Source organism: Mastacembelus armatus, chromosome 9 (genome assembly GCF_900324485.2).
Source record: "Mastacembelus armatus chromosome 9, fMasArm1.2, whole genome shotgun sequence".
In the NCBI taxonomy this organism is placed as follows: domain Eukaryota; kingdom Metazoa; phylum Chordata; class Actinopteri; order Synbranchiformes; family Mastacembelidae; genus Mastacembelus; species Mastacembelus armatus.
In genome coordinates, this window is record NC_046641.1 from 18507336 (window position 1) to 18532018 (window position 24683).

A 24683-nucleotide genomic window follows, 5' to 3' on the forward strand; every position below is an offset into this window, starting at 1 on the left:
TGGTTGTTTTTACAGAAACTGACTGTCTTATTTATCTGACAATCAATTTTTTAGATTTTTTAGACATGGCAACCAAATACAAGAAGAAGAAGAAGCTCCTAATAATTAATATAGCTTAAATAGGATCAAGCATGAGTATGAAAGTATTGCTTGTGACTCAGCAGCAAAATCTGTATTGGGATGGCTGCATACAAGCCAATCTATGTCACTCAATAGCATATTTAGGATCAACTGGAATAGAAAGGGCAAGCGTAAGAGGAAAACAACACATGAAGAAGTAATATTTAATAGGATTAGAACTGAACACAGTAATCTCAATAGTGCACTTTTCATTATATGAACGGACCTACTGAATATTGTCATTTGACCATTTGTCAGGCTATAAACTACCATTAAAAAGAAGAAGAAGAAGATATTGTAATTTGACATTAGGTGGCGGTAATGCAACGTGAGGGATTCCACCTGCCGTAATATACCAAAGAAGAAGAAAGAAGACGTAGCTCAACAAAGGCTGTTGTTACCAGTGATGTCCACAGACATGGTAGTTACATTCAAACTATTTTAAATGAAAATTATGTTTTTTATTCTTCAGACCCGTTTGTGTCTTCCAGCCAGGTTACTACAGACTCGTTATCTCAACGAGCTGCACAGCCGAGCAGGCTAACTGCTGTCAGCTAATCAGTTTAGCTAATGTTAGCTAAGATAAATGATGTTTAAGGAAAAGGGCACTAGAATAATACGATATATTTTGTCTGCGCACACAAATACAGCGATATAAAATATAACTATGACAAACACTAGTGTGGCAAATAGGTAGTTTAGTTAATTAGCGTTCTTAACAAGTCCTGCCGATATGACAAATATGACTTAAACATTAACGTTTTTGGTGAGTTAGTTTTTATTTCAAGTTATTGTGTTATAAAAACAGTAACGCTAGTCCATGTTATTAATATGATAACCATTGTAAACGTTAATGAGAAGTGTTCACTGTGATTAACCAGTGGAAGAAATATTTTGTTTGTGTGCATCATATTTTAAATCCAGTTTTGAGGTGAAACTATTTTAATGGGCAGTTATTCTGTTAATAATAGTTGCTAATGAATTTGGACGCTACATATTAGGTTGGCTTTTAAAGTGAAAAGACTTTTGATTTTTAAAAACGTAAGAACATTAAGAACATTAAGAACATTTTTTAAAAAACAGACTGCATGAGTGTTTCACAGCCTTTGGCTTGTTTGAACTTATGAGTTTATTAGGCCTTAATTTATTAGTATCTCCTCTGAGCAACTAAACTTTAGATGTGAAAATGAAGTGAAGCCCTAAAAAAAAAAACACCAGCTAACTGGCTCATTTTTAACATTTGTTTGTTGCAGGAGTTGTGTTCACTTCTTTTAACTAAAAAACAACAAAGCATTGGGTTTGCTCAAGGTTGCCAAAACGTTTTGCTTATTAACAGTATTTTTTTAAAGATGTCGATGCACGTCTTTGATGATGCAATATTGTGTCCTGTCACCTCTTTCAATATTACACAAGGTTTACAAGGTTTACCACAAACCACTGAGGGTTAGTTGTTTGAAATCCAGTCCTTTATTTAAAATAGCAGTGCAACTCCATTATGCCCCTGATGATTATTGTGTGTGTTGTTTTATTCTCTAGGACTTCTCTCTAAGCAACAAACTCTAATGTTAATGGAAAATGACGGGCAGGCCAACAGCAAGTAAGAGCCGTATACCCTGCCAGTTGTGGATGGGCCAAAATGACTGGTCCACAGCTTCAATGCCAGGACCCCTCGCCAGCTCTCATCATCTCAACCTGGGCTTGTCTTCTGACCAGAGGCCCTCTCTCAACCACCTGCAGGCATCCAGTCAGAGCTGTATGAACAGCCTCAGCACTTTGTCATCCAGAAACACCACTCATCACTCTTCCCTGTACACAGCCTCGCACATTAGCAGCAGCCCATCATCCACCACACTGTTTACCAACACTATCCCGAGTGCCTCTCACTCTATTTCCTTTGCTCAGAAAACCCCTCACACTTCATCAGGGCTGCTGACTGCAAACCAAGGGAAAACTATGCCCTCACCATCGCTTCCTCAACCAAACCAAGGACTACAACCTTGTGGACCCCAACATTTACCACTTCTTCCACCCCATAGCCCATACAAAGCCTTGTTTCAACCGACATTAACCAGTCAGGGTTTACCAAATGGACATCAAGATCTACCCATGAGCCTGCCATCATGTGGACACCGTGCAAGTACATCTCAGACTACTTTTGATGGAGCCAACCTTGTATCTGCTGGTTTTGCTGGATACACGCAGAGCTATGCCTCAACCACCTCTCAGGAGCAGCCTCAGTGGATGCCTGTTTCACACTGCAGGGGTAAACTGTGTTTGTAATTCCTGCATGTTACACTGGCATGTTTGACATGAACTGGATGAAAAGTCTTCACTATAGTTAAACATGTTGGGTTTGGCTTATTCAAGCCACAGCATATTTAGTACTTCAACTGAGTTGTTGTCAGGGATGTTCAGATTTGATATTCATATCCAAATTGGACGATGCAGTTTGAGAAACTTTGCAATGCCTCTCTTTCTTGTCTTTTCCTAAGGACCTATAGACAAGTCTGTCCCTGATGCAGCTGCTTCTGGTAACAATGAGCCATCACAGGAGGAGAACCTCATTCCCCCGGTGAGAAAATTTTAGCCAGTTTAATAAGAACATTTTGTTGTGTGGAAATGTATTTTTATGCACATCTGCCAAAATAAAGTGGAGGTGCTGTACATTTTTTACAAAGCAGTTTGTGCCTGAACCTTTGTTTTTTTTTTAAATTTTTTAAAAATTTTTTTGCCTTAAGGCCAGTAATGAGAGACGGCGTTCAGTACTTCTACAACAGCGTGCACAACTTCTTAAACAACTCGCAGAGATGGATAAACTTGTGAGTTAAAGCAATTTTTAATGAAGAAAGTCAATAAAACTTGTTGCTACCAACTGCTAATTTAAAGATTTACTATTATAGATTTGGCACATGTCTGTTATACAGGTTGTTATCAGTAATTCTGCAGGTACCCCCTGTTGACTTCACCCTGTCCCTTGTTAAGCTGGAATCCGTATCCCAAGATGACAGCAGCGGTGGGTCGTCTCCTCACAGTTCAATTTGTGATGAAGTGCAGCAGTTCATGCAAAAATATAAAACGCACCATTTTTCCTCTCCATCACTGGATGATTCATATCAGCATGAACAAACTAAGACCAAGGACACACAGCAAGTTCAGCAGACTGCAGCAGAGTCAAAGGTAGCACTGACACTAAATCATTGATAATACAGAAATGACTCCCTTTTGTTTGTACATGTTTGCCAATATTTTTTCTCCACACATGCTGCAGTTTAATTGTATTAATATGTGATAGTCAAGATTCATCCTTGTAACTGTTTATTTTTTAGACACAGTCCCATTTTTCAGTGAATTATTCATCAACTGCATCTGTTAATGAACAAGATGAGACTTGGAATATGCAGGAGGAGCCATTGTCAGTAGAAGAACCACAGGTAGTTACATGTATTTAGTAGTTAATAGTTATTTGTATCAATTGGTGATTGGACGTTTCAGATTAAAGATTATTGTGAAAGATGTCTCATGTCTCTAAAAATATTTTATCAGTCCCTTTCTCCTTGCATTTTTCTTGCATCTTTCCAAAAGTGGAAGTTAGGAAAATGTGGCTGCTGTTAGAGGAGATGAGTTTACTGAATTAACAACAAACAGCAATTCTGGAATCAATGTTTAGAGTTTCTCATCTCCGGATGAATTAACTTAGAGTTCAGGGTTAGAGTCAGATTTTGTTAAACCTGCTTTTTGGTTTACTACCTGGTGTCCACTTCCATGGCCTCAGATCAATATGTGCTGTTTGTACAAAAGAAATCCTCAGCAGGAATATGTTTGCTGCAGTCACATTATTTTAGTGATCTTATTTCCACATATAATTGTTGTTTTTATGTCTCTTTTTTTTCAGAATGACAGAAATACCTCAGAGGATGATAGTGACCCTGATTACTTTCCCAGCAGTGACGATGATGTTTCTGATTTCCAGTCTGACACGAATGGAGACTCTTTAGATGAATCCAATCACAGCAACCCCTCAACCTCTGGCGATGAAAAGGAGGAAGAACAAAAAAAATCTTCGTGTGAGAACAAAAGTGTCAGTAATCTAAAAACGACCTGTATAACATATCAGAAAAAGTTCTTTGAAGCTATAGTATTGCCATCTTCAAATTTGAAAGCACAACGTGTTTACGACAAGAGAAATTACTGTGCGTTTTGCTCACAGTCACTAACTAAAATGGCCCGACATTTTGAGAGAGTCCACAGTGACAAAGCAGAGGTTGCAGCTGCTTTACAGTATCCCAAAAAATCCAAAGAACGACAAAAGATATGGAACAAATTAATAAAACAAGGAAACTTTGCACATAATAAAGATGTTCTGAGAACTGGGAAGGGGCACCTTGCAGTCCGAAAGAGACCAAAACAACCTGCACAAGCCAAAGACTTTCTTCATTGTCTTTATTGCCGAGGTCTTTATGGGAAGAAAGCTTTGTACAGACATATGAAGAAATGCCCAGAGAGAACTCGGAATGAAAATGAACGACAGATTGGAAGAAAGAGCGTTGTATTGCAGTGTCTGCTTGACACTTTAGGAGACATTGGAGTAAGTGATGGTTATAAGGCCATTCTTTGTGGAATGATATATGATGATGTGACACAAACTATTATTAGTGACAAGATTATTTTGCAGCTTGGAGAGCAAATGTTCAATCAGCACGGGTCTGATGTGAACAGACATGGGTATATAAGACAGAACCTTCGTCAGTTAGCAAGACTTGTGCTCGAAGCTCAACAAGGAACCCCTCTGAACAACCTGGAGGAATTCTTTTACCCCTCAAGCTTCCGACATGTGGTGTCTGCGGTGAATGTCCTGGCAGGCTATGACCCAGAATGCAAAACGTACAGCATTCCTTCACTGGCCCTCAAGCTTGGTCACCAGCTACAGAAGGCCTGTTGTATCGTTGAGGACAATGCACTGAAATCCGGTGATGCAAGTTTGGCAGAGTCTGCGCAAAAATTCCTCTCTATGTTCCAGAAGAAATGGAATAAGCTCATTTCTTCTGGTGCATTAGCATCTCTCAGAGAAACAAAATTGAAAAAGGAAAAGAAGGTGCCTTTTGCTCAAGATGTGAAGCGCTTGAGTTTCCACATGGAGAATGTTCATCTCCTTGCTGAGAAAAAACTCAGAGAGAGTCCTTCTACAGAAAACTACGCTGCTCTGGCCAAGGTAATACTTGCTCGGACAATCGTTTTTAACAGGAGGAAGCCCAGAGAGGTATCATCGATTCAAGTAACACATTTTATGTCACGAATAAAGTCAAACGTAGTTGATGACATGGACATATCTGTCTCAGATTTTGAAAAAAACATGTGTGGCTTATTCACTAGAGTCGATGTACCAGGGAACTGTGGTAGAATGGTCCCAGTTTTACTAAAACCCTCCTTTGTGTCAGCCATGGAACTTCTTGTAAACACTCGTGAGACATGTGGGGTCCCAAGTGAGAATCCCTTCCTGTTCGGACGACCAAGGGCACTGTCCGCCTACAGGGGGACAGAGTGCATCCAAAGGTATGTCAAAGAATCTGGCACTCAAAACCCTGAAGCAATGACACTGAGAAAGATCCAGAAGCATTACGCAACAATGCTACAGCTGATGAACCTGGATAAAGATGAGGCTACCAAAATCTTTGGCCTTGCTCGAGTTCAAACCCTGCAACAGAACGATGACATGCAGCTTGAAGATGTGGACATAGACATGGAAGGTAATATTTTTTTATTGTTTGGTGATTCAATAGCATAACTGCCAAATACCAAAGTAAAATGTTTCACAGTTAAGAATAAAATTCTTGATTTGAAATTAGGGCCAGATTGTGGAATTTAATTTTAACTTAGTATTTGAGTAGCCACATGGTGTAAACCTCACTAGGAAAACCTTTGTATTATGATTTTGTAGGACATGAACTTAATATATGCTGGAATCTGAAATGCAAATTTAAAAATATTTAGGATTGAAGACTTGAACATCCACTGGGTTAAAAATTTATCACAATTGAAAAACTTTAATTTGTCAGTTTAGTCTGTTACTGTCAGTCAAATTGGCTAAATGTTATTGCTGTGATGTGTTTAATAATTTTCTTTTCTGCTGGTTGTGGATCACTTTGACAAAAGAATTCCTTCTACACAGCAACGGAGATTCATAGAGTACAAACTTTTACACCTGATGTCTGGAGTGGAGGCACACTACAGAAACAAGAGGAGAAACTACTGCCACCACAGGGATTGCAGCATTTGGTGTAACTTCATTCACTTTCCTTTTTTCTCCTTACAGGCTCACAAAAGAAAGACAGACATAAATGGGAGGAAGCAGAAGTCCGTGCTGTAGAAAGACACATGATGCGTTTCATTCAAGGACACAGGGTCCCTCAGAAAAGCGACTGCATCCAGTGTCTCCAGGCTGAACCAAGAGCTCTGAGGACCCGTTCATGGAGGGGTGTAAAGGACTACGTCAGAAACAGGATCACAACTCTAAAAAGGCAGAGTGGCTCTTTCCAGGGTTCATCCACAAACAGTCACATGCCCAGGGAAGTGCAGTCAGCACATGGAGCACCAGCAGATCCTGATATCAATGTACCTGCAAAGTCTGCCAAACCTGTGACAAAAGGTAGTAATGCTGATGATTAACATTCTTTGGATCCATTTCTTTTTTTCATTGACATGTTTTGACTTGTTGCTGGGCAGTTCAGATCTTTTTTTTAACTTGTTACAATCAAAATATGCTTCTAGAAGTTTTTTATGGTTGTATTTTTTCAAACACCTGTGTAACGAGCAACTTTAACCCAGCAGCTGAGTGACTGTGAGCATTATAGGAATACTCTGGGCTGACTAACTTGACTCGGACTTAGAAGTTACCTTCACTGCCAAAAGGTTTTGTGAACTACTTTTAGACTAAAGTTTAACAGTATCAAAATTGCCTGTTTTTGTCTTTTTGCCACAACAGCTGTATGACATCTGTCCAGTTGCTTCCTGTTAGAGTAACCTTTTTTTTTTTTATCTTATATTCACATCTAATCTTGATTATGTTGTGGTTTTTATTTACAACCCCCCCCCCCACAGGCTCCCAGAAAATGGACAGACATAGGTGGGAGGAAGCAGAAGTTCGTGCTGTAGAAAGACACATGATGTCTTTCATTCAAGAACACAAGGTGCCTCAGAAGCATGACTGCATCCATTGTCTCGAGGCTGAACCAAGAGCTCTGAGGTCCCGTTCATGGAGGGGTGTAAAGGACTACGTCAGAAACAGGATCACAACTCTAAAAAGGCAGAGTGGCTCTTTCCAGGGTTCATCCACAAACAGTTGCACGCTAATGCAAGTGAACTCACAGCCACATACAGGACATTTTCAGCAGTTGTCTCTGTAACATGTGGTCAACAACAAAACTTGTTTTGTGTAATTTGGTTTTACTTCTCCACCCACCCATGCTCTTCGTTTATGTTCACATTGCAGACCTTAATGCTCTACTGCAAGGTGGGTGATGTGTGTACAAGAATAATGTTATTTCTGCCCAGTTACAGTATTCTCCTTCCTGTTTGGCTTAATAAGAAACTTCTTCATAAATGTGCACACGTCCATCATCCATCACTTTTCTTGGAACAGCCAATGACCAGCCGTCACTGGGCGAGAGCAGAGTACATCCTGGACCGATAACCAGTTTCTCGCAGGATCAATGTCCCACAAATGTGAAACATCCTGGGCCCCCTGCTGACCACTGTTGCTGTTGTTGCTCTCTGTTGATTTTCACCAGTCTGAGTTGCCAAGAAGAAATTGGTCATTTTGATTTTTGTGGTTTTGGTCATCACTCTTACTTGGTATAATCACAGGATGCAGTTTCTTCCACTGTGAGTTGATTTCATAAATTTGTACAGAGACTTAATAAATACAGACATAAGATGCAGTATAACTTTCTGAAGCTTTTTATGATCTGAGACCAGGTTATCTACTTTGGTAAACAGTATTTTGTTATTCTGTTTTGGGAAACTAGTATGCAGTTTGGTTTGATTTTCATATAACAATCTACCAAATTAAAGTTCTGTGATTAATATTGTCAGTTTAAAGACAAGTCACCTGTATTCCAGACATTAAATGTGGCATTGCAGTAATTTGTACCACAGTGTCAGGACTATTGTAGCTTTGCTTCTTGCATGTATGAATAACCATCCTGCAGGAGTGGTGTCTAGTAATTTTACTATTAGCAGCAGTGAAGTCACACATTTAAAATTTTACAAATGTAAACGTTCTTAGTATTAGAAATAAAATACACCTTTATTTATAAAGTGAAAATATTAGGCAGCAGAGATGCACTGTTGGGTGCATTTAAATGTAACTCATCAAAGTGGAGCTCATTTCAACTACGTTACGTTTCAATGTAAATTATACCTTACAATAAATTTATGTTAGGTAGTAACAAGCAGTTATCTAATAATTGCACAATTCATACTAATAGACTTAAGCACCACTGTATAAAGGCACCAATTTGTTGAATAAGGTATATGGTTTATTTACACGTATGATAGTTTATAGCTTTTAAATTCGTGTCCATGTGTCACTGGTTTTACTTTGAAAGGACAAGCGGAAACGTGCTGTCGTGATTGTCGCAAACATGACGCTAACGCTGCTGCAGGACGCAGGTTAACCGTGGATGTGACCGGTCGTTCTTCTGTTGAAATCGCGAAGTTAAAGATGATAGTTTTCTTGCACCATGATATTTTATTGTACTACAACAAAAAGACAAGCGAACAATTCATTTCGGTTTAAATTGTTTGTCTAACGTCGCAGCAGAGGAGGAAATGAAGGAGCCAGCGTCAGTAACGTTAACGATAAAGAGCAAATGTCGCACGGAAAGCCCGGTGTTTCCTTTGGTGTTTAAAGGTATCAGGACGATAACTGTCAAAAAAATAAGGCTGATTTTCAATGGCTGCATCTTTTGACTTCACCCTGTCTATTTATATGGAGCCTCTGGTTGTATAGGATTAACGTCAGGACTGTCACATCCACAGGAGCAGCTCTGTTTTAGGCTAATGTGAGCTAACCAGCTAGAGAATAAACAAACGCTTGTTGAGTCAAATTGTTAGCATTTTACACAATTTGCTCTTATAGTTTAGGTAACCTGCAGCCAGTGTAAAAGGTTAACTGCTGTAGAGGTGAAATTAGACGTTTTTAAAGATGACAGCCCATAAAAAAGACATTGCATTTTATTCTTTGTAGATCTGCAGCAAACTCTTTAATTTTGTAGTTTGGACCTGAGTCACAAAAGAACAGAGCATCACATCACGACTCTCATTGTCGTTTTTGCATGTTTGCGTTGCTTTGTTAGGTTCCGCCTCCAGGGGGCAATACACCAATCAGTGATGGTTATGGCGAATGATGGATGTTCCCACAGCCAATCAGAGCCAGGCACCGGGCCAGATCGACAGGTCCACAGCTTCACCTCCAGGACCTTACTATAATGCCCTGCACGCATCAAACCAGGGCTTCCAGAGTGACCTCAGCACCTTTTATTCCACAAGCAACCCTCATGGCAGCATGCTGCATGCAAGCACTGCCCACCAGAGCGTGCAGCAAATCATGGATGCTCATGTTCCAGCCATGGCTCCAGTTGCAAGCCAAGGAAGAAATATACCTGCATGTCCTCTCCCTTTTATGAATGAAGAGATGCAGCCTTGTAAGCACCAACACATGTCATTTTACTCACCTTACCAAGCAATACCACCGCCTTTCCAGTCTCCATACACTCACCAGGCTGTACTAAATGGACCCCAGTCACCACATCAGAAACATCTGCCTATCAGACCTTCATCATTTGGACACTGTGAAAACCAGAGTCTACAGTCCCCTTATCCTGAACATATCCACAATCATGCTGCTTCGCCCTCCTCTCCTGTCCGGCAGCAGCCTCAGTGGATACTTTCATCACACACTACAGGTACGTTTATGTGTAACAGGTACATGGTATGCTTACATGCATGTTGCAGAGCCTTGCACAGGAGTTTATAACTTCAAGGAAATGACTCAGAAAGTCATTTAAGGCTGAATTAGCTCAGGCTGAGCTTTTAAACAGTAGAAAATAATCTTGGCTGCATCCATGTGGGACCAAAATCTTAATAATCTGATAATCAATTCAAGAGAGTGTCACAGATTATCCTGGAGGTGTGCCACCACCACCACAGAGAACTTTGAAACAAGTACTGTAGCCTGACCAAAAAATAATATGACTCTGCTGTCTAACTTCTCTGGTTTGTCTTCAGGTACCATAAGTGAGTTTATTCCCAGCATTCCTTCACAGGACAGTAACATCACAGCACAGGTGGGGGCAACACAGTAACTGCATTCAAGCTTATTGTTTTTGACGTAATTATTATTTTCATAATCATATTTTCGTAAATAAACTCAGAATAATGCCTGTCTTGACCCAAGTTTGCCACCATATTATTAAATATCAAGAAAACCAAAAATCTCACAAAAATATATAATAATTTTTCAATGTTCTCTCTGCAGTCTCCCAGCTCTGAGTCTCGTTATGGTCTGGACCCCGAGCTCCTGCCCAGTGCTGTAAGTTAGTGTCTTTTTTCTTTTTCCAGGCTTTTATACTTTTGAGCAGTACACTGGCAGCATCACAAAGCATTGCATCATACAATGCCATGTGATGTGTGTTGTCCGTCAGAGTGCACATTTGAGAAAAATGCTGAAGGCATGTGTGACATGTGAAGGACCCAATATTTGTATTAGTGGCTTCTAAATACTAAAGTACTTTTAATGTAGTGTATTTCTTTAGCAATGAGTTAAACTATTATGTCTCTGGTCATTTCAATAACATATTTAACGCCTTTCATATATTTATACATAGTTTGTAGTGTGAGCTGTATGAAAATAAATATATCTGATTGATTTTTAATGTAGTGAAATGTTACAATGCTCTCGCTAATCGACAAGGTTCCTCCTCTGCCTCTCTGTCTCTCAGGTGAAGGTGATGGCAGAGGACAAAGCAGAGTGGGAGGGTAAGGTCTTCATCACAGAGCCTTTTTCCCGCCTTCCTCCCCTGGCAACCACCTCCTTTATCGTAGAAGACAGAGGTAACCACATATGACACCGTCTGTATCTGTCACAGGGATGTATTACATGCAAATGTATTTTACCCAGTACTTCAGGCCCAGATGCCATAATTTACTAATGCAGCAGTATTACTTACAGCAGTACGTTATGGCTGTAAGTTAAGCAGCTTCATATATCCTGCACAGTGATTGTTTTTAGTACTGTGAAACCTGACTACATGAATTATTGATCAGCGAAGACTTTACCTTTACAGGCTGTTGAATAATATTGATGTGATGTTTTGTCTGGTATATGTGGAATTAGCTTGTTAGCTGACATTAGTTTGTTGCTAAGCCTTAAGATTAGTTTAAGACACTAAATGTTGCTAGACATCAGTTTATTAACAGAAGTAATTTTGTCAGACAGGAGAAAAAATTATGTCTCCTGTCTACAGTGAAATTCTTCAGTTGAAGCATCTCATGTTTAGATTAATATCTTTATACAAAAAGGAAAATAGCATCATTTTGTCAAGGCAGTGTAGCTTACCATCATATTGTGTTTCGTGTTACTCTATAGCTGACCTTATCTCTGCTGAACTCTAGGTAATGCGAGTCCATTAGCCATCCGCTCCACCTCGTACTGTTTGCCCTGTGAAGGTCAGAGCGCCCGGCTCAGCCGTTTGCCGCTGGGAGCTCTGGTCACCCCTCTGGCAAAACAAAATGTTGGAGAGGTTAGTTCTTAAATATACATAGACAGAGAGAGAGCCACTCAATATCTGGGGAGATATGTGCCTGTAAATGTGTGTGTTGTTATCTGTAGAAGTCCATCCCAGTGTGCAAAGAGCCAGAATGTGTTGTGGGCTGTGGTTGGTGTGGAGCCTCCATGTGCCCAGCAATGAGCTGGCAGGACTGTGGTCAGAGGTTTTACTGCCCCTTCTGTGGAAAACTCAGTGAAGGTAAAGTTTTAACAATGAGCATCTGAGCACTCTTCAGCTCAAAGGAAATATGTAAATCTCTATTTTGACTTTTGACAAAGCTCTGCATTGCTTGTTTTGTTCAACCAACATTTCTTAAGTTAAAAGTAAAACAAGCATTAAATTCTTAGAGATGCTGATGCCAGTGAATTAACCTGAATGTAGTTTGCTGAGGTTGTTGCTTTCATGCACCACCAGCCGTCTTCTTCTCTCTTGTGCCTCAGTGCCGTGGCAATACTACCAGCCCACCAAAGGGGTGGAGGGGGCTCGGGTTGATAAAGACAAGAGGCCTGAACTCGGCATGGGCTCCTACGAGATCCTCAACTCTCAGCAGGTGAGTGTCACCTTCTACAGCACTTTTTCTTTATGCATCACATAAATCGCTGCTTTTGAATGTGGGTGTTAATAAATGTGGACTGTACTGCTGTGTGTGATGGAAGCTGATCTTTTGACATTTTTAAACCAAATGAATAATTAGTTATTGAAAAAAAATCAACTGTAGCTGTGACTGTGGAATAACAGTGAAAATCAAATATATTCTTCCAAAATAGTTCAGTCAGTGTTATGACATAACTTCACTATTGTACATTAACTAGTGTTTTCTTTGATATTTCACTGGGGAAGATGCTGTGTGTGCAAACTGTTGTATTTTAATCTCAGGGTGAACCTGCTGCACTGCTGATAGCCATAGATGTGTCTGCCTCAGCGCTGAGAGGAGGACATTTGGAGTTTGTAACACAACAAGTACACACTCTGCTCACTTCTCTGAACAGGTACAGCACACTTGCTTCTAACTCTAAATGCACACTCACTTTTTCACAGCCTGCTCATTAGTGTACCTGTACAGGTCCACAAGGACAGTAAGTGTCATTTAACATTTCGTCTCCTTGCATAGGGAGGATGCTGATGCATTGTCTGACCTCCGTGTTGGTTTGATGACGTATGACAGAACAATCCACCTGTACAACCTCAGCCCTGTCCTGTCTCGCCCACACATGCTGGTCATAACAGAGACAGACGACCTGCAGCTTCCTGTGAGGGAGGGGCTTCTGGTGCCGCTCAAAGACTGTATAGATGGTATTAACAGGTAATACACATGTGTTTTCCTGTGGGTAGCAACTGCCTGTTGAAAAAATGGCATCACTGGTATTTTTTCACCCAAAGTGATCATTGCCTGCTGTCGTGTGTCTAGTGTGTTGCAGCTGATTCCCCAGTTTAGTCCAGAGTGTGATGACTCCAGTGGAGTTCCAGTGGAGCTGCCAGTGAAAGCAGGGCTAGCTGTACTGCAGGTCAGAAACCTCTGCACAAGAATGGTTTTAGTTAAAGTTTTCCAGATATTTCTCCTGTATTCATATTTGACAGCAATATTTCACAAGCTGTTGATGATTAGTGTTAGAGATGTAATTTTACCACATTAACTGCATCTTCTCTCCAAAAACTGTTATTTATAATTACAGATTAATCCTTTGAAGTACTACTGTTGTCTCAAACACTACAAACAAACGAATGAATACTGTTGCCGATTAAAGTCTTTGTTTTTTTCTAGGATCTGAGTTGTCCTGGCAAACTGCTGATCTTCCATACAGCTCCTCTTATAGAGATGGGCAACACAAACTCATCCTCAGGATTTTTTGGCTCCAACAAACCAAAGGTACGTAACGCACACGAAGCACACTTGGAAATTCCAGGGTGATAAGGAACAGCAGTATGCACACAAGTATGACAAGAGTTTAGTTGTACAGTTAATTCCCCTCTTCTTTATTTTTCCCAGTCTGTCTTTCAGCCATCAGAACTAGCCATCTCATTGGCCAAGGAGTGCATCCGTCAGGGATGTGGTGTTCACCAGTTTGTCCTCTCCCAGCAAGATGTGGGCGGGGCTTGGCCTGGGCACATTCCATATCTCACAGGTGGAGCTCTACACACATACAGCCATCTACAGGTATAACAACAGCTCCGCCCATTGTAGTGCTGAAAATGGCCCAAAATGAACTACACATCTAATTTGATACCACTTATGTATCTGTTGGCTAAATATGAGGCTGACAACTGCTAATAAACTGTTTTTATTTCTACAACAGGGAGAAATGGACAGGGAGCGTTTCTGTGCTGATCTAAAGAGGACTGTAAAAGCAGACACAGGCTACAAGGCTGAGCTCAGGATTTTTGTCAGCAAAGGTGAGGGATTTTATTTTGTGATTGTGCATAGTGTCTTTTAAAAATACTTGTGATTCCACTATTTGAACCTGTCTCATCAGATTTGCGTGTATCCGGCTGTTATGGACTGTTTGTCCCTGGTCCAAGCCCCAGCCAGGTTGCCATGGCAACTCTTGACCACTGGACAACACTTGCTGTGGAGCTCACGCACACCAGAGCTCTGGGCGAGACGAGAGGTGCAGCCATACAGGTGGGTTTACATTCAAGATCATCGGCGTACATCAGAAATGGGTTGAATTTGCAAACTTTAGCTTTTTTTATATAAGCTGTATCCTTCTGTTCATTGACATATAATTAAATTATTTCCCCATGTTTAATAATAATATTTTGTTTCATTTACAAATTAGACAACAGTGCAACCATAACCCTATCTCCCCTGTTGTGTCCCAGGCTGTATTGTCTTACAGCACTCAGACAGGAGCCAGGAGGACCAGGGTTCACTCACTGACCCTGCGATGCTCACAGCACCTACAAGACACTTTCCGACACTACCAGGCCCAAACACTGCTCACCTTCTACTGCAAGAAAAGTAAGAAGCTCTCTGCAGACTGGTGCATTAGTTAGGGATTAATAAAAATAAACACTGTCAGAACGTAATATACACACACTTTAATCCTTTTAACCTTCTGGGGTGAAATTATGCATCAGTATAAAGTCATACATCTGGCACTGCTGATGTTAATAGCATAGCATGATGTCGACAATCAACTGAGACCATGACAAAATAGGTTCTGTTTCATACCTCAGATATGATTGCACTTCTAAATTAAGACCACACTTTCCATGAACATCATTCCTTTCTCTGAGGACTTTTCACAATGTAAAACTATGTCCAGATTTAGTTTTCAGTTATAAAACAGTCAAATGTAAATGTAATGTAAAATTTAATGTACGATATGGAAAGGTGCCAGTGTACTGTGGTGTTAATAATATGGTATCATTTGTTTGCAGTAATTCTAGTTTTGTGTCAGAATTAGTTTTTGAAGTAACTTTATTTTCCAGTAACTTTTATTCTGATGTGTGTGTCCAGTTTACTGTGCAGCATTGGAGCGTCCCCTACAGGAGCTGAGAGAGGAACTGCAGACAGAGGTAACTGAAGCTTTGGCATCCTACCGCAAACACTGCTGCTCTGCCTCAGTCTCTGCTGGACAGGTGAGGTTTGAAGACACACTTCATCATGTCTGGAGAGTTTCACTGCTGTTGTAATTATTCTACAGAAAAGTCAGGATGACTAATTTTAATCTTTACTCCTTCCTTTATTTATTATTTACTTTACAAACCAAGTTTGCCCTCAGACATTGTCTTGTTATATTTCTGTGTATCTTTATATTGACTCATATAAAAGCCATAAACCATATGTACTGTACCCTGTGTGTGTATGTGTGTGTATGTGTGTTGTGTATAGCTGGTCCTTCCTCAGTACCTGCGAGCTCTTCCTGTTTACATCAACAGTCTGAGGAAGAGTGAGGTGCTGCTGCCGGGTCTGAGGAGCTCCATCCACCAGCGGCTGCAACTGCGCTGCCAGGTGCTCAGCATGGACGCCTGCAGCACCGCCACACACTTCTACCCCCTGCTGCTTCCGCTGGTCAGTACAGTCAACATCAAATACGGAATAAAAAATATACTCTAGCTTTCCATTTGTCAGAGCGATTGTTTGGGGAGTATTACTATTGCATTGACCTGCAGTAGCTTTTGTGAATCATTCGTTAGTATCTGAAAAATGTTTACTTTCCTATTGGTCTTACACAGTGGTATTGTTAAAGTCATTTTATTTTTGACTATGTAGTTTTGGACAGACAACGTCACTAAATGTGTGTCAGATATTCTGGAGAGATGGTTTATAATGATATTTGAACTTCTTTATCACCTGCAGCCACTGTCAGCTGACAGCTCCGTCACTCCACACCCAGAGGAGGCGCTGCGCTGCAGTGGTGCCAGCCTGGAGCCCACAGGTCTGTATTTGGTGCATGCACCCCTCACCCTGCTGCTTTGGGTGGGCACCCAAGTCCCAGCGAGCACCCTGATTGAGCTCTTCAACACGAGCTGCTTCTCCTCTCTGCCCTCTGGAGAGGTAAGAGAACAGATACAGCTTATCCCAAACACTTCATTTTCCCCAAGCATTTTAATTTATTGAAACTAAAAATGAAAAATAAAGTCTAGTTGGCTGCATCAGTCTGAGATTGTTCCTCTCACCACTGAGCTCTAGACACGGGTGACAATCCTGTTTCTGACCGTCCAGTTTAGCGTACTGCATCTCTGTTTTTTAATGTGTGTGCTATCTTTCAGACCAAGCTGCCTGCTCTGGAAAACCCTCTGTCCATCAGTGTTCGATCCCTCATCAACACTCTCAACTCCCAGGTGCCCTGCACCCGCAAGGTGAGCTGCTGGCGTCCTGCAAAGATTTTCGATTTCACCAACAGCCCCATAAGTGTGCCTGTGACCTTAAATGGAAGGTGTGAGGTTGTTGAACATCGTCTTGAGGACTGAAACACGGCTGTGATGTGACCATTAGGGTTTGATTTGTTTCCAAGTTGAATTCATGTTGTGTTGTGTTGTTGGATGTGATACCTCCTTCTCATAGACGGTAAATGGAGGTAAAGTGTGGACCTGGTGTTTCGAATCCTCCACATCCACATGATCATATCAGGGTATTCATTGGTGATGACACCACTTTTGTGTGTTTCTCTCAGCTGTGGTTGGTGAAGCAAGGTGACACCTGTGAGGAGGTCCTGCAGCGCCACCTGGTGGAGGACAAGAGTCCCAACGGAGGAGCATCTTATGCAGACTTCCTCTACCATCTTCACGTCAACTCTGTCCGACTGCTGCAGTGAAACACACACACACACTGTCAGAACTCCCTGTCTACATTATCTGCTACAAAAGATGACACAGTAGCATATTCACATAAAACCTATTAGTGGACATTATTGTAATTTAGAAAGGCCTGTTGGTGGAGAATCATTGCAGGGGGACACTGTAGGAATTATATGATATTATTGTAATGACTGCTGTGATTAGAAATGTGTGGTGTGCTGTGTTCTGAAACTGTGATATTCCTGCTTCATGGCAATTCTCTAATCCCTGCCTAAGGTTTGCATGTGTGTGCGCATCTGTGTGTGTGCATATGATGTACACAGCTGGACGTGTGCATAATCTCATGTAAATAAATAAAGGCTTTAATTATATGTAGAGATGGAGGTTTTGTGTAGAGTGCAGCAGGTAGGTTGTATCAGAACAGTAGCTGCAACTGTGTCTGGGGAAGCCAAAAGGGCAACTGCCCAAAGAAAGGTAATTGGCAGCAGTAAGTTCCTGCAAATTCAAGTATGTGGCTAATCCAGGGGTGGAGCAGGATGGAAGAGTTGGTCAACATTTGTTATTTTTGCTTGTTTTACTTGTGTATTGTCACAGTCAGAAATTGTTGATTTTTTTTTTTTTTTTTTTTTTTTTTTTTTTTTTTTAACCCTCAATTACGTGTCCGAAGCTGATGTGAATGTTTTTTTCCCAGTCGGCTGTTTACATTTGTGGTTTGATCAATATGACCTAAACACGGCGTAAGACTAAGAGGTTTTATTGCGTCAAAAGTGTAAATACTAACACATTTTAGTTCAGCATTTTTGCATATCAACATTTGCTAAAAACAAAGAACAAGGGAAATATGTTTTGTTCATAGGCATTTGGTCATTAATGTCACTAAACATTTGACCAGATGATGATGCAAGACCAAACTTGAAGGGAACAGCAAGGACATTTGATGTGATTCTCTGTGAATCACTTGTCCACTCAAAACCATGGACATGAACCTAAGTCATCAGGATTCATTCTGTGGAGACCATGTATGTCTATGAGAAACCCTCTAATCTATCCAAGAGAATATTTCAGTCTGGATCAAGGTGGCATGAATCTATGCAGCAGGTGTAGTGCTGAAAAACAATCCTGCTGAAAAACTGCCTGATAAATGTTATTTTGGTCTGAAGTGCTACAGATAGTGGAAGGTTTGGTATTTGAATTCAATTTTTTAATCGTCTGATAACTAATTAGACACAATTGTAGTTTCCTGCACGAGATTGTTTGTGTCTGGGATAATTAAGTCGATTAAAAGCAATTACCTCTTAATTGCCAGTTACCTCTGATTATGGTTTATTTTAATCCGCGGTCTCATTTTTCTTCTTCACGTCCTTGGACTCTGTAAAACCCTGATGACACAGCTTTGGTTTTTGATCTTTCTCACCCTTTTATCCTCCCAGATGTGCACTAATCTTGACAGTAAACATCTGTGCAGAAATGAGCACTCCTCTCAAAAGTATAATCAGCTTCCACAGCTTTGTGTCACTCTTCAGTAATCGCCAACTGGAGATCACATGGTGTCGTCTGTCCAGTTTTGAGTCCAGCTCCACAGCACAGCTTCATGGCCAACACAGAACACGCTGATTATTTATCACTGTGTGTCCTTCCAGAATCTGCAAACCACTTAGTTAACGCCTGTGTACTTTTTATTGGCAGTGTGTGCCTGCTCAGGCATTTTGGATGCAGCACAGATAGATTCCAGTGGGATCACAGTCGGTGAAAGAGGTGTAAATGGCTTTGAAACCAGAATCAGACAAAGTGGAGAGAAAAAGTCTAATTTAACAGTTTAGTAACAAATCAAAGAGTTTAGTTGGTGACTGTTTATTTCTGAGGTGGGAGGAGATCTGGTACTGGCACTGATGCTCAGTATTTCTACAGTTCTTGCTGTGGCCTTGAGTGAATTTGTAAAAATTGTGCATGGTGACTTGTCATTAGAGCTTGAAACTTTGCAGAGCACAACACGCAGTAAACACGCATTTGAATTTATCAGGCACTGCAAATCAGACGCTCTGTAACTAATAAGTACAGCATTTCTACAGTGTTGCCAGTGACCTCATGTCTCTGTATCGTGAATGTTTACAGTGACGTTAATGAATTGTCTCCACAGCACTGACACACCAGGTCTGCTGCTTGGATGAAGTGTGTCTTTATAACAGTAAGAATTTGTGAATTAAACCCTGAAACATGTCGCACCGTCCCGTTTGAGTCCACATGTGCACATGCATTTACTACACACATGGCGGCACGTTTTGGAGGCTCAAACCGGCAGCTCTCTCATATTTGCCCCTATTTGGAAATACGCACCGTGCAGGCGGGAGGTGTGCTCGATTACGTTACCGCGCTTTGCCGTTCCGCACTTCGTCCACCAGAGGGCAGCACAGAGCGAGTCCTCCGCCGCCGCTCGGTGATGAAGCTGCAACCAAACCAAACGGGGAGTGTCAAGACAGTCGCACACAACCGGAAGAGGGGTGATCTCTGCCTTCAAAATACACGATACCTTTTTATAATAAAACTGCACATTTAGTTAGAAAAGGTGGGTAAATTTAACTCCAGTCAATTATCATGAGAAAGTTACATAACTAAATTAAATAATGCATAAAAACTCTTCTTTCTTGTTATGTTTTCCTCCCATTTTCTGTGTGCCACAAAATATTATGTGTGTGCAAAGAAGAAATTAAGCATCAACAGTGAACATAAAATGGTGAAGTTTCTTAGGATGAAAAGCCTGGGCTTCATTATTTAAGTGTACAAGAGTACAATTATTTATTTGTACGTTTATCTTATGTTTATTTCTCAGTGTACGCAGTATGTATGTATGTTTTGTGACTCTTGTTGGTCATTTTCCATTTTCCAGAAGTAGTAGTTTAGTGTGTCTTTGTGCTCTTTAACTAGTCGAGCGTCTGTAGAAAATATATTTTTTTGCAGTTGTCTTTTTTGTAGTTTTGAAACCTGTTTGTTTTCAGTCACTTTGTGGTTGTTTTGTGTGTCTTGGTAGCAGTTTTCTTTTGATGATCATTTTGCATGGGTTATAGTAGGTTTGTGTGTTTTGTGGTCATTTTGTGTAGTTGTGTTATTCTTTTGCATCTCTTTGTAGTCACTTTGAGTCTATAATTGTTTGTGTCTTCTTGAGGTAATTTGAATAACTTTCCAACAACAAATGTTAATCACCTCAAACAGAAACTCTTTTACAACTTCTGGTTTCAGTTGTTTAATATCGAGGGTGCGTTTTATTGTGAAAGTCTTGGCCGGACGTGGTTTGCCTCAGGTCCTGCAACTTGATCGCGGCTCTGTGAGCGCGGTAGCTGTCAGATAGTGGCAGAGAGACCCAGAGAGGACACCCACCCTGTCGCTTCGTCTTTCTAAAGCACTCGGCGCCTCCTAAAAGGCATCCCGCCCTCCAAAGGCCGTCTAGCTGCTGGGCGGACCTGCTTTCCAAACGCACCATCGGCGCAAAAACCACAGTATTTCTTTAGGGGCTGAAGAAGCACAAGAAGCGAGAGACATGGCCACGACAACCTGCACGCGATTCACGGACGAATATCAGCTGTACGAGGAGCTGGGCAAGTGAGTGTCAGCTGCAGCGGGGTCGGGGTTGGGTTGCCTGTTTGTGGTAGGGTTGCCTGTTATCGGGAGGAAAGCAGATTTCCTGGCAGTGCAAAGCGGAGCTGAGCGGCTCTGCAGGCTAGCAGTGCTCTGTCTCTGTGCATGTGTGCGTGCGCGCGTGTGTGTGTTGCTTTTTCGGGATGACAGCTCTCAAAATACGCTCCTCTCTCTCACACACACACATGCTTGCACTCCTCGGGATAGTTTGCCATGCATGTTGCCAGATCTTCCCCCCCCAAAAACGCAACAATCCTCAAAATGTTTTTGCACTTGTGCGTTTGGTTGGCGTTAAAATACAGAGGAGCGCGGGGTGTGAGAAGTGTCCGTGCAGCCATTTATAGCTCAGAAAAAGAAAGAAGACAACTGCTGTTTATTAAAAGTGTCTTTTTTTTCCATGTGCGGGGGTTTCATAGAACCTCAGATGTGGCGAACGCAATGAATGCATGGAAATCGAGTCTTTTATGACTGCACATTTGAGAGTTTGTGCGTGGTGTGATCAGATCGTATGTAAAGCTACAGAGACAGATGTGTTCAGATGAACGTGCGCTTGTGGATCCGACAGTGAGATTTTACATTTGGATCCTTTAGTTTTTGAAAACCTTACTCGACTTTGACCTATTTTTTTTTCTCTCACGCATCCATTTCAAGCTCTGAGTTAACACAGTCTGCATGTCTGCTCTGTGCTTCAATATTCTTTTACAGCTTTAATACACTATGTGAAGGAGTGATGACTGGGCTTTGCATCATCGTGGTGGCAGATAACACAATATAAAGGCAGAGCAGCTCCAGTTCATCTTCCTTCACATGATCACACACTTTTCTTTGTCACATCCTGCTGCCTCCTCATAACAAAACACACAATCAGTTTAAGTTTAAACAACTTTTTGCAAATATTCCAGCAAACTATTTCAATAAAGGTTAAAGGTTGTGTTATTGTAGTTGTCATAAAAACACAAAAGGCAGCATGAAGTTTGTGATAAACTCATCTAGTCCTGCTCTTTTCATAATAAAGTAACAGCCTCTAAACTAAATATCTCTACATGTAACCTACTGTGCTAACAAACAGGTTCAATAATAACATTTGAGGTAAGTTTGAGCACCACACACAACTCATAGGATAATTATAGTGATTTCATAAGAGATGAAAATGAATAGAAGGTGCGTGAGGTCGCCGGAGGGATTGTGGTTCTGTACTGCAGCGCTGTAGTTTTTCTGTAGGGCAGAGCAGAACAATTGAGACATCGCTCCTCATCAGGCGTACATTGTTTACGTTGCTGCAGCAGACTGTCAAGCATCCCACTGGTGGTGTTTGATTATTATGCACATCACTGGTTATTTGCTGATAACTTGATTGGCCCCATGCCGCTCAGACAGCCACCACAGGGATTGGAACAGCAACAGCTTCGAAAACACAAGCGAAATATTTCAAGTACATCAAGTATGTGTTTTTCTGTGGTATTCGTGGTAAAACATCTGAACACATTTATCTATAGGAGGTCAAAATGTAAATCCGCTATAGTGGGATTCTTTCTGAATGTTGTGTCACCTTTTTCATGTGTATTAATCCCAAAGCTTTAGATCGACAAACCAAACAAATAACAAATGTGCTCAATCCATAGAATATGACTTTTATTTTGGCGTTCGTCTGAAACCTGACTTTTTAATGACAACACAGTGAAGTTTTTGAGCTTTTGAACATGCTCTTTGACACAGACAGCAAAGAACAGTTTATTTGATGCACGGTGAAATGTCAAACTTTTCTTTGTTTTATTGTTTTGTGTATTTACCCACTTGCCTTTGGTTTATCTTTCCAGTGGTTTCCCTGAATGTTTTCCTTCCAAGCTCTCCACAGAGAATAATTGGCTTATTTTTTTAATTTTTACCTTTTTTGTGCACTGAAGCTGCTTGTATTCCTCTGGAGTTTTATAAAAGTGTCTAAATCGACAGCCAGGCAATCTGTGGACACTTTTGAAAGTAGTAGATATATTACTGTAGGTGTATTTTAGGCCTTGATTGCAGCTCATGTCTGACATCTCATCCATTCAGAGTCAGGTAAAGCTCCCATGTAGCTTTAAAGGCTTGATATTATATCAATAAATACATTCAGAGAAGATGAAAATTTATAGAACAAACCTGTGATGTGAATCTGTCTGGGCTCAAACTGCACATTTTTCAAAGCCACTTTCAATCCTCCAGGACACGAGTGTGTGATACTGTAACCATAATGTCCAGTAGGGTAGACTGGGCTGTGGTCACCTGTAAATGTTTGGTCATCTGCCAAACTGACACAGGGATCAGATAAGTTTACATCTGCAACATTATTGTTTCATCTCATAAGTGCTAAATATTGTTAGCAGGGAAGGTTTTGTCTGTCTGAGTCCAATATATCCCAAACCCAGGGAGAGTTCCTGCTCTGGTCCTGGCTCTTGAATAAAAAAAATCTGTTGAAGGATGCAGCTGATCTAATGTGTAGGTGTCACTGTGTTCGGATAAATATTAGCCTCTACACAATAGACTCCTGACTGGCTTTGAAGCTTTCTGTGTGGGTGAGACTAATCTGTACGCCCTGCACTGCAAACTGCCGTTCATAGACCAGTCTTCTTATTCCCCGAGCCACAGAAAGCTTGGAGGAAGGAGCGCAGGTGTGGATAGTTTGGCATCCACACGATAATGCTCCGATTGACTTTGCAATACTAATGCAACATCTGAGGAGGGCTAGTTGTCGTGTGCATGCTCTACTGGTGTCACTTTCTTAGCAGGGCTTGTGACATTTCAACAAATCATGTCTGATTTACTTGACTACAAATGTCACAGCAAAAGGCTAAAACACTGGTATGTTCCTTTAAAACTACTTAACTGGGATATTTGTCAATTTCTTGATATACAGCTTCCCAGATGTGCAGGAGAGAATTTGTTGTGCTGTTTGTGGCATCAGATAATGATTCGATAATAAATAAAATTAGCAGCCGTATCGGTGTCTGTAACCATGCTGGATCTTCATGTCTGGAGACAATAATGTGAACAGTCACACAGCCTTGACTGTCGCAGTTACTCACTGAGAAACACATTCAAAAGCTACGTCTCACAATCTGTCACACACCTGCTGAAAAGACATCTGCAGCAGCAAAGAGGGCTTATAAAAACTCTTTTTTTTTTTTTTTGCCTTTATGTGTTTAATATATTCCTGTGGGTCTCAGTTAGACCTGAAGCTTTAGAGTATAGATTTAAGAATCCTACAGTACGTAATTCTACATCACAGGCGCCTTTCGAGACTGTAACAATACACCAGAAGCTCAGAGTTATCCGGTTACAAAGCCCCTGACTGCTGAAGGCATCATTTCTTCAAAACTAGTTAGACTTCCATTGAAATCTGTCCATGTGGGTGTCAAAGCAGAGTTTGAAAAGCAGTGTTTCATGACACCTTGCCTTATTTAACTGTTTGTGTGTTAAAACATGTTCTAGACACTTAGTTCACAGTGTGAACTTTCCAGCCACAGCTGTGGAGTTTGGTGTCAGCAACGAGTGTGTGCGTGCGTGCGTGCGTGCGTGCGTGCGTGCGTGCCGGGTGTTGCTCATGCATTGCCACGACATTAGTCCTGAAGTTGAGATGGTGAATTTCAAACTTGCTTCAGCTTCTGCTTTTCATCAGCTGCTGAAACAGTAAGAAACACCCTGTGACTCCTGTGGTTCCACCAGTGTCGGCTGGTCTCTTAGTTCTCACCTTTGACCTGCAGGTCGTGTTTTACTGTCTGGAACCAGTGGCACCAGTCACCAGTAAGACAGGGACAGACCTAGCTAACCTGATGTGGGCAGGCTGAAGCTGTGAAGACACACCGTTTGCTCTTAGACTTTGTTTACTGT

The 24683-nt window shown here is 41.1% G+C and overlaps 3 protein-coding genes across 22 annotated transcripts in view; all 3 read left to right on the forward strand.

The window, feature by feature from the left end:
• Positions 1 to 431: 431 nt before the first annotated feature.
• LOC113139175 (uncharacterized) lies at positions 432 to 8057 on the forward strand. Its single transcript, XM_026322198.1, has 9 exons — positions 432 to 541; positions 1657 to 2383; positions 2613 to 2692; positions 2859 to 2939; positions 3103 to 3297; positions 3447 to 3551; positions 4013 to 5864; positions 6431 to 6763; positions 7216 to 8057. Exons 2-9 carry the CDS (start codon positions 1696 to 1698, stop codon positions 7518 to 7520), a joined length of 3639 nt encoding a protein of 1212 aa, XP_026177983.1. The 5' UTR covers positions 432 to 541; positions 1657 to 1695; the 3' UTR covers positions 7521 to 8057.
• A 718-nt stretch (positions 8058 to 8775) lies between these two features.
• Positions 8776 to 17560, forward strand: LOC113139176 (protein transport protein Sec24C). Its single transcript, XM_026322199.1, is given in 21 exon segments — positions 8776 to 9028; positions 9474 to 10082; positions 10405 to 10463; positions 10655 to 10708; positions 11118 to 11229; positions 11791 to 11918; positions 12008 to 12143; positions 12386 to 12495; positions 12822 to 12934; positions 13057 to 13248; positions 13354 to 13450; positions 13708 to 13812; positions 13933 to 14100; positions 14240 to 14363; positions 14366 to 14565; positions 14766 to 14904; positions 15406 to 15527; positions 15781 to 15960; positions 16249 to 16446; positions 16662 to 16751; positions 17066 to 17560. Coding segments are annotated over 20 exon segments (3030 nt in total). The 5' UTR covers positions 8776 to 9028; positions 9474 to 9520; the 3' UTR covers positions 17207 to 17560.
• A 2959-nt stretch (positions 17561 to 20519) lies between these two features.
• The window catches only part of camk2b1 (calcium/calmodulin-dependent protein kinase (CaM kinase) II beta 1), a 61676-nt gene continuing 57512 nt past the window's right edge, over positions 20520 to 24683 (forward strand). For all 20 annotated transcript variants that reach the window (XM_026320803.1, XM_026320809.1, XM_026320814.1 and 17 more), the window contains exon 1: positions 20520 to 20783. In XM_026320803.1, coding sequence (XP_026176588.1) covers positions 20722 to 20783 — 62 coding nt within the window. In that variant the 5' untranslated portion in view covers positions 20520 to 20721. The remainder of the gene's footprint in view (positions 20784 to 24683) is intronic.

What these genes read in the sequence shown, in the direction of transcription:
- LOC113139175 (XM_026322198.1), top strand. Translation starts at nt 1,696, where the DNA reads ATGACGGGCAGGCCAACAGCAAGTAAGAGCCGTATACCCTGCCAGTTG. An exon ending in AGGAGAACCTCATTCCCCCG is followed by an intron (nt 2,693 to 2,858) that starts GTGAGAAAATTT and finishes TTTTGCCTTAAG; the next exon opens with GCCAGTAATGAGAGACGGCG. An exon ending in TGCCAAACCTGTGACAAAAG is followed by an intron (nt 6,764 to 7,215) that starts GTAGTAATGCTG and finishes CCCCCCCCACAG; the next exon opens with GCTCCCAGAAAATGGACAGA.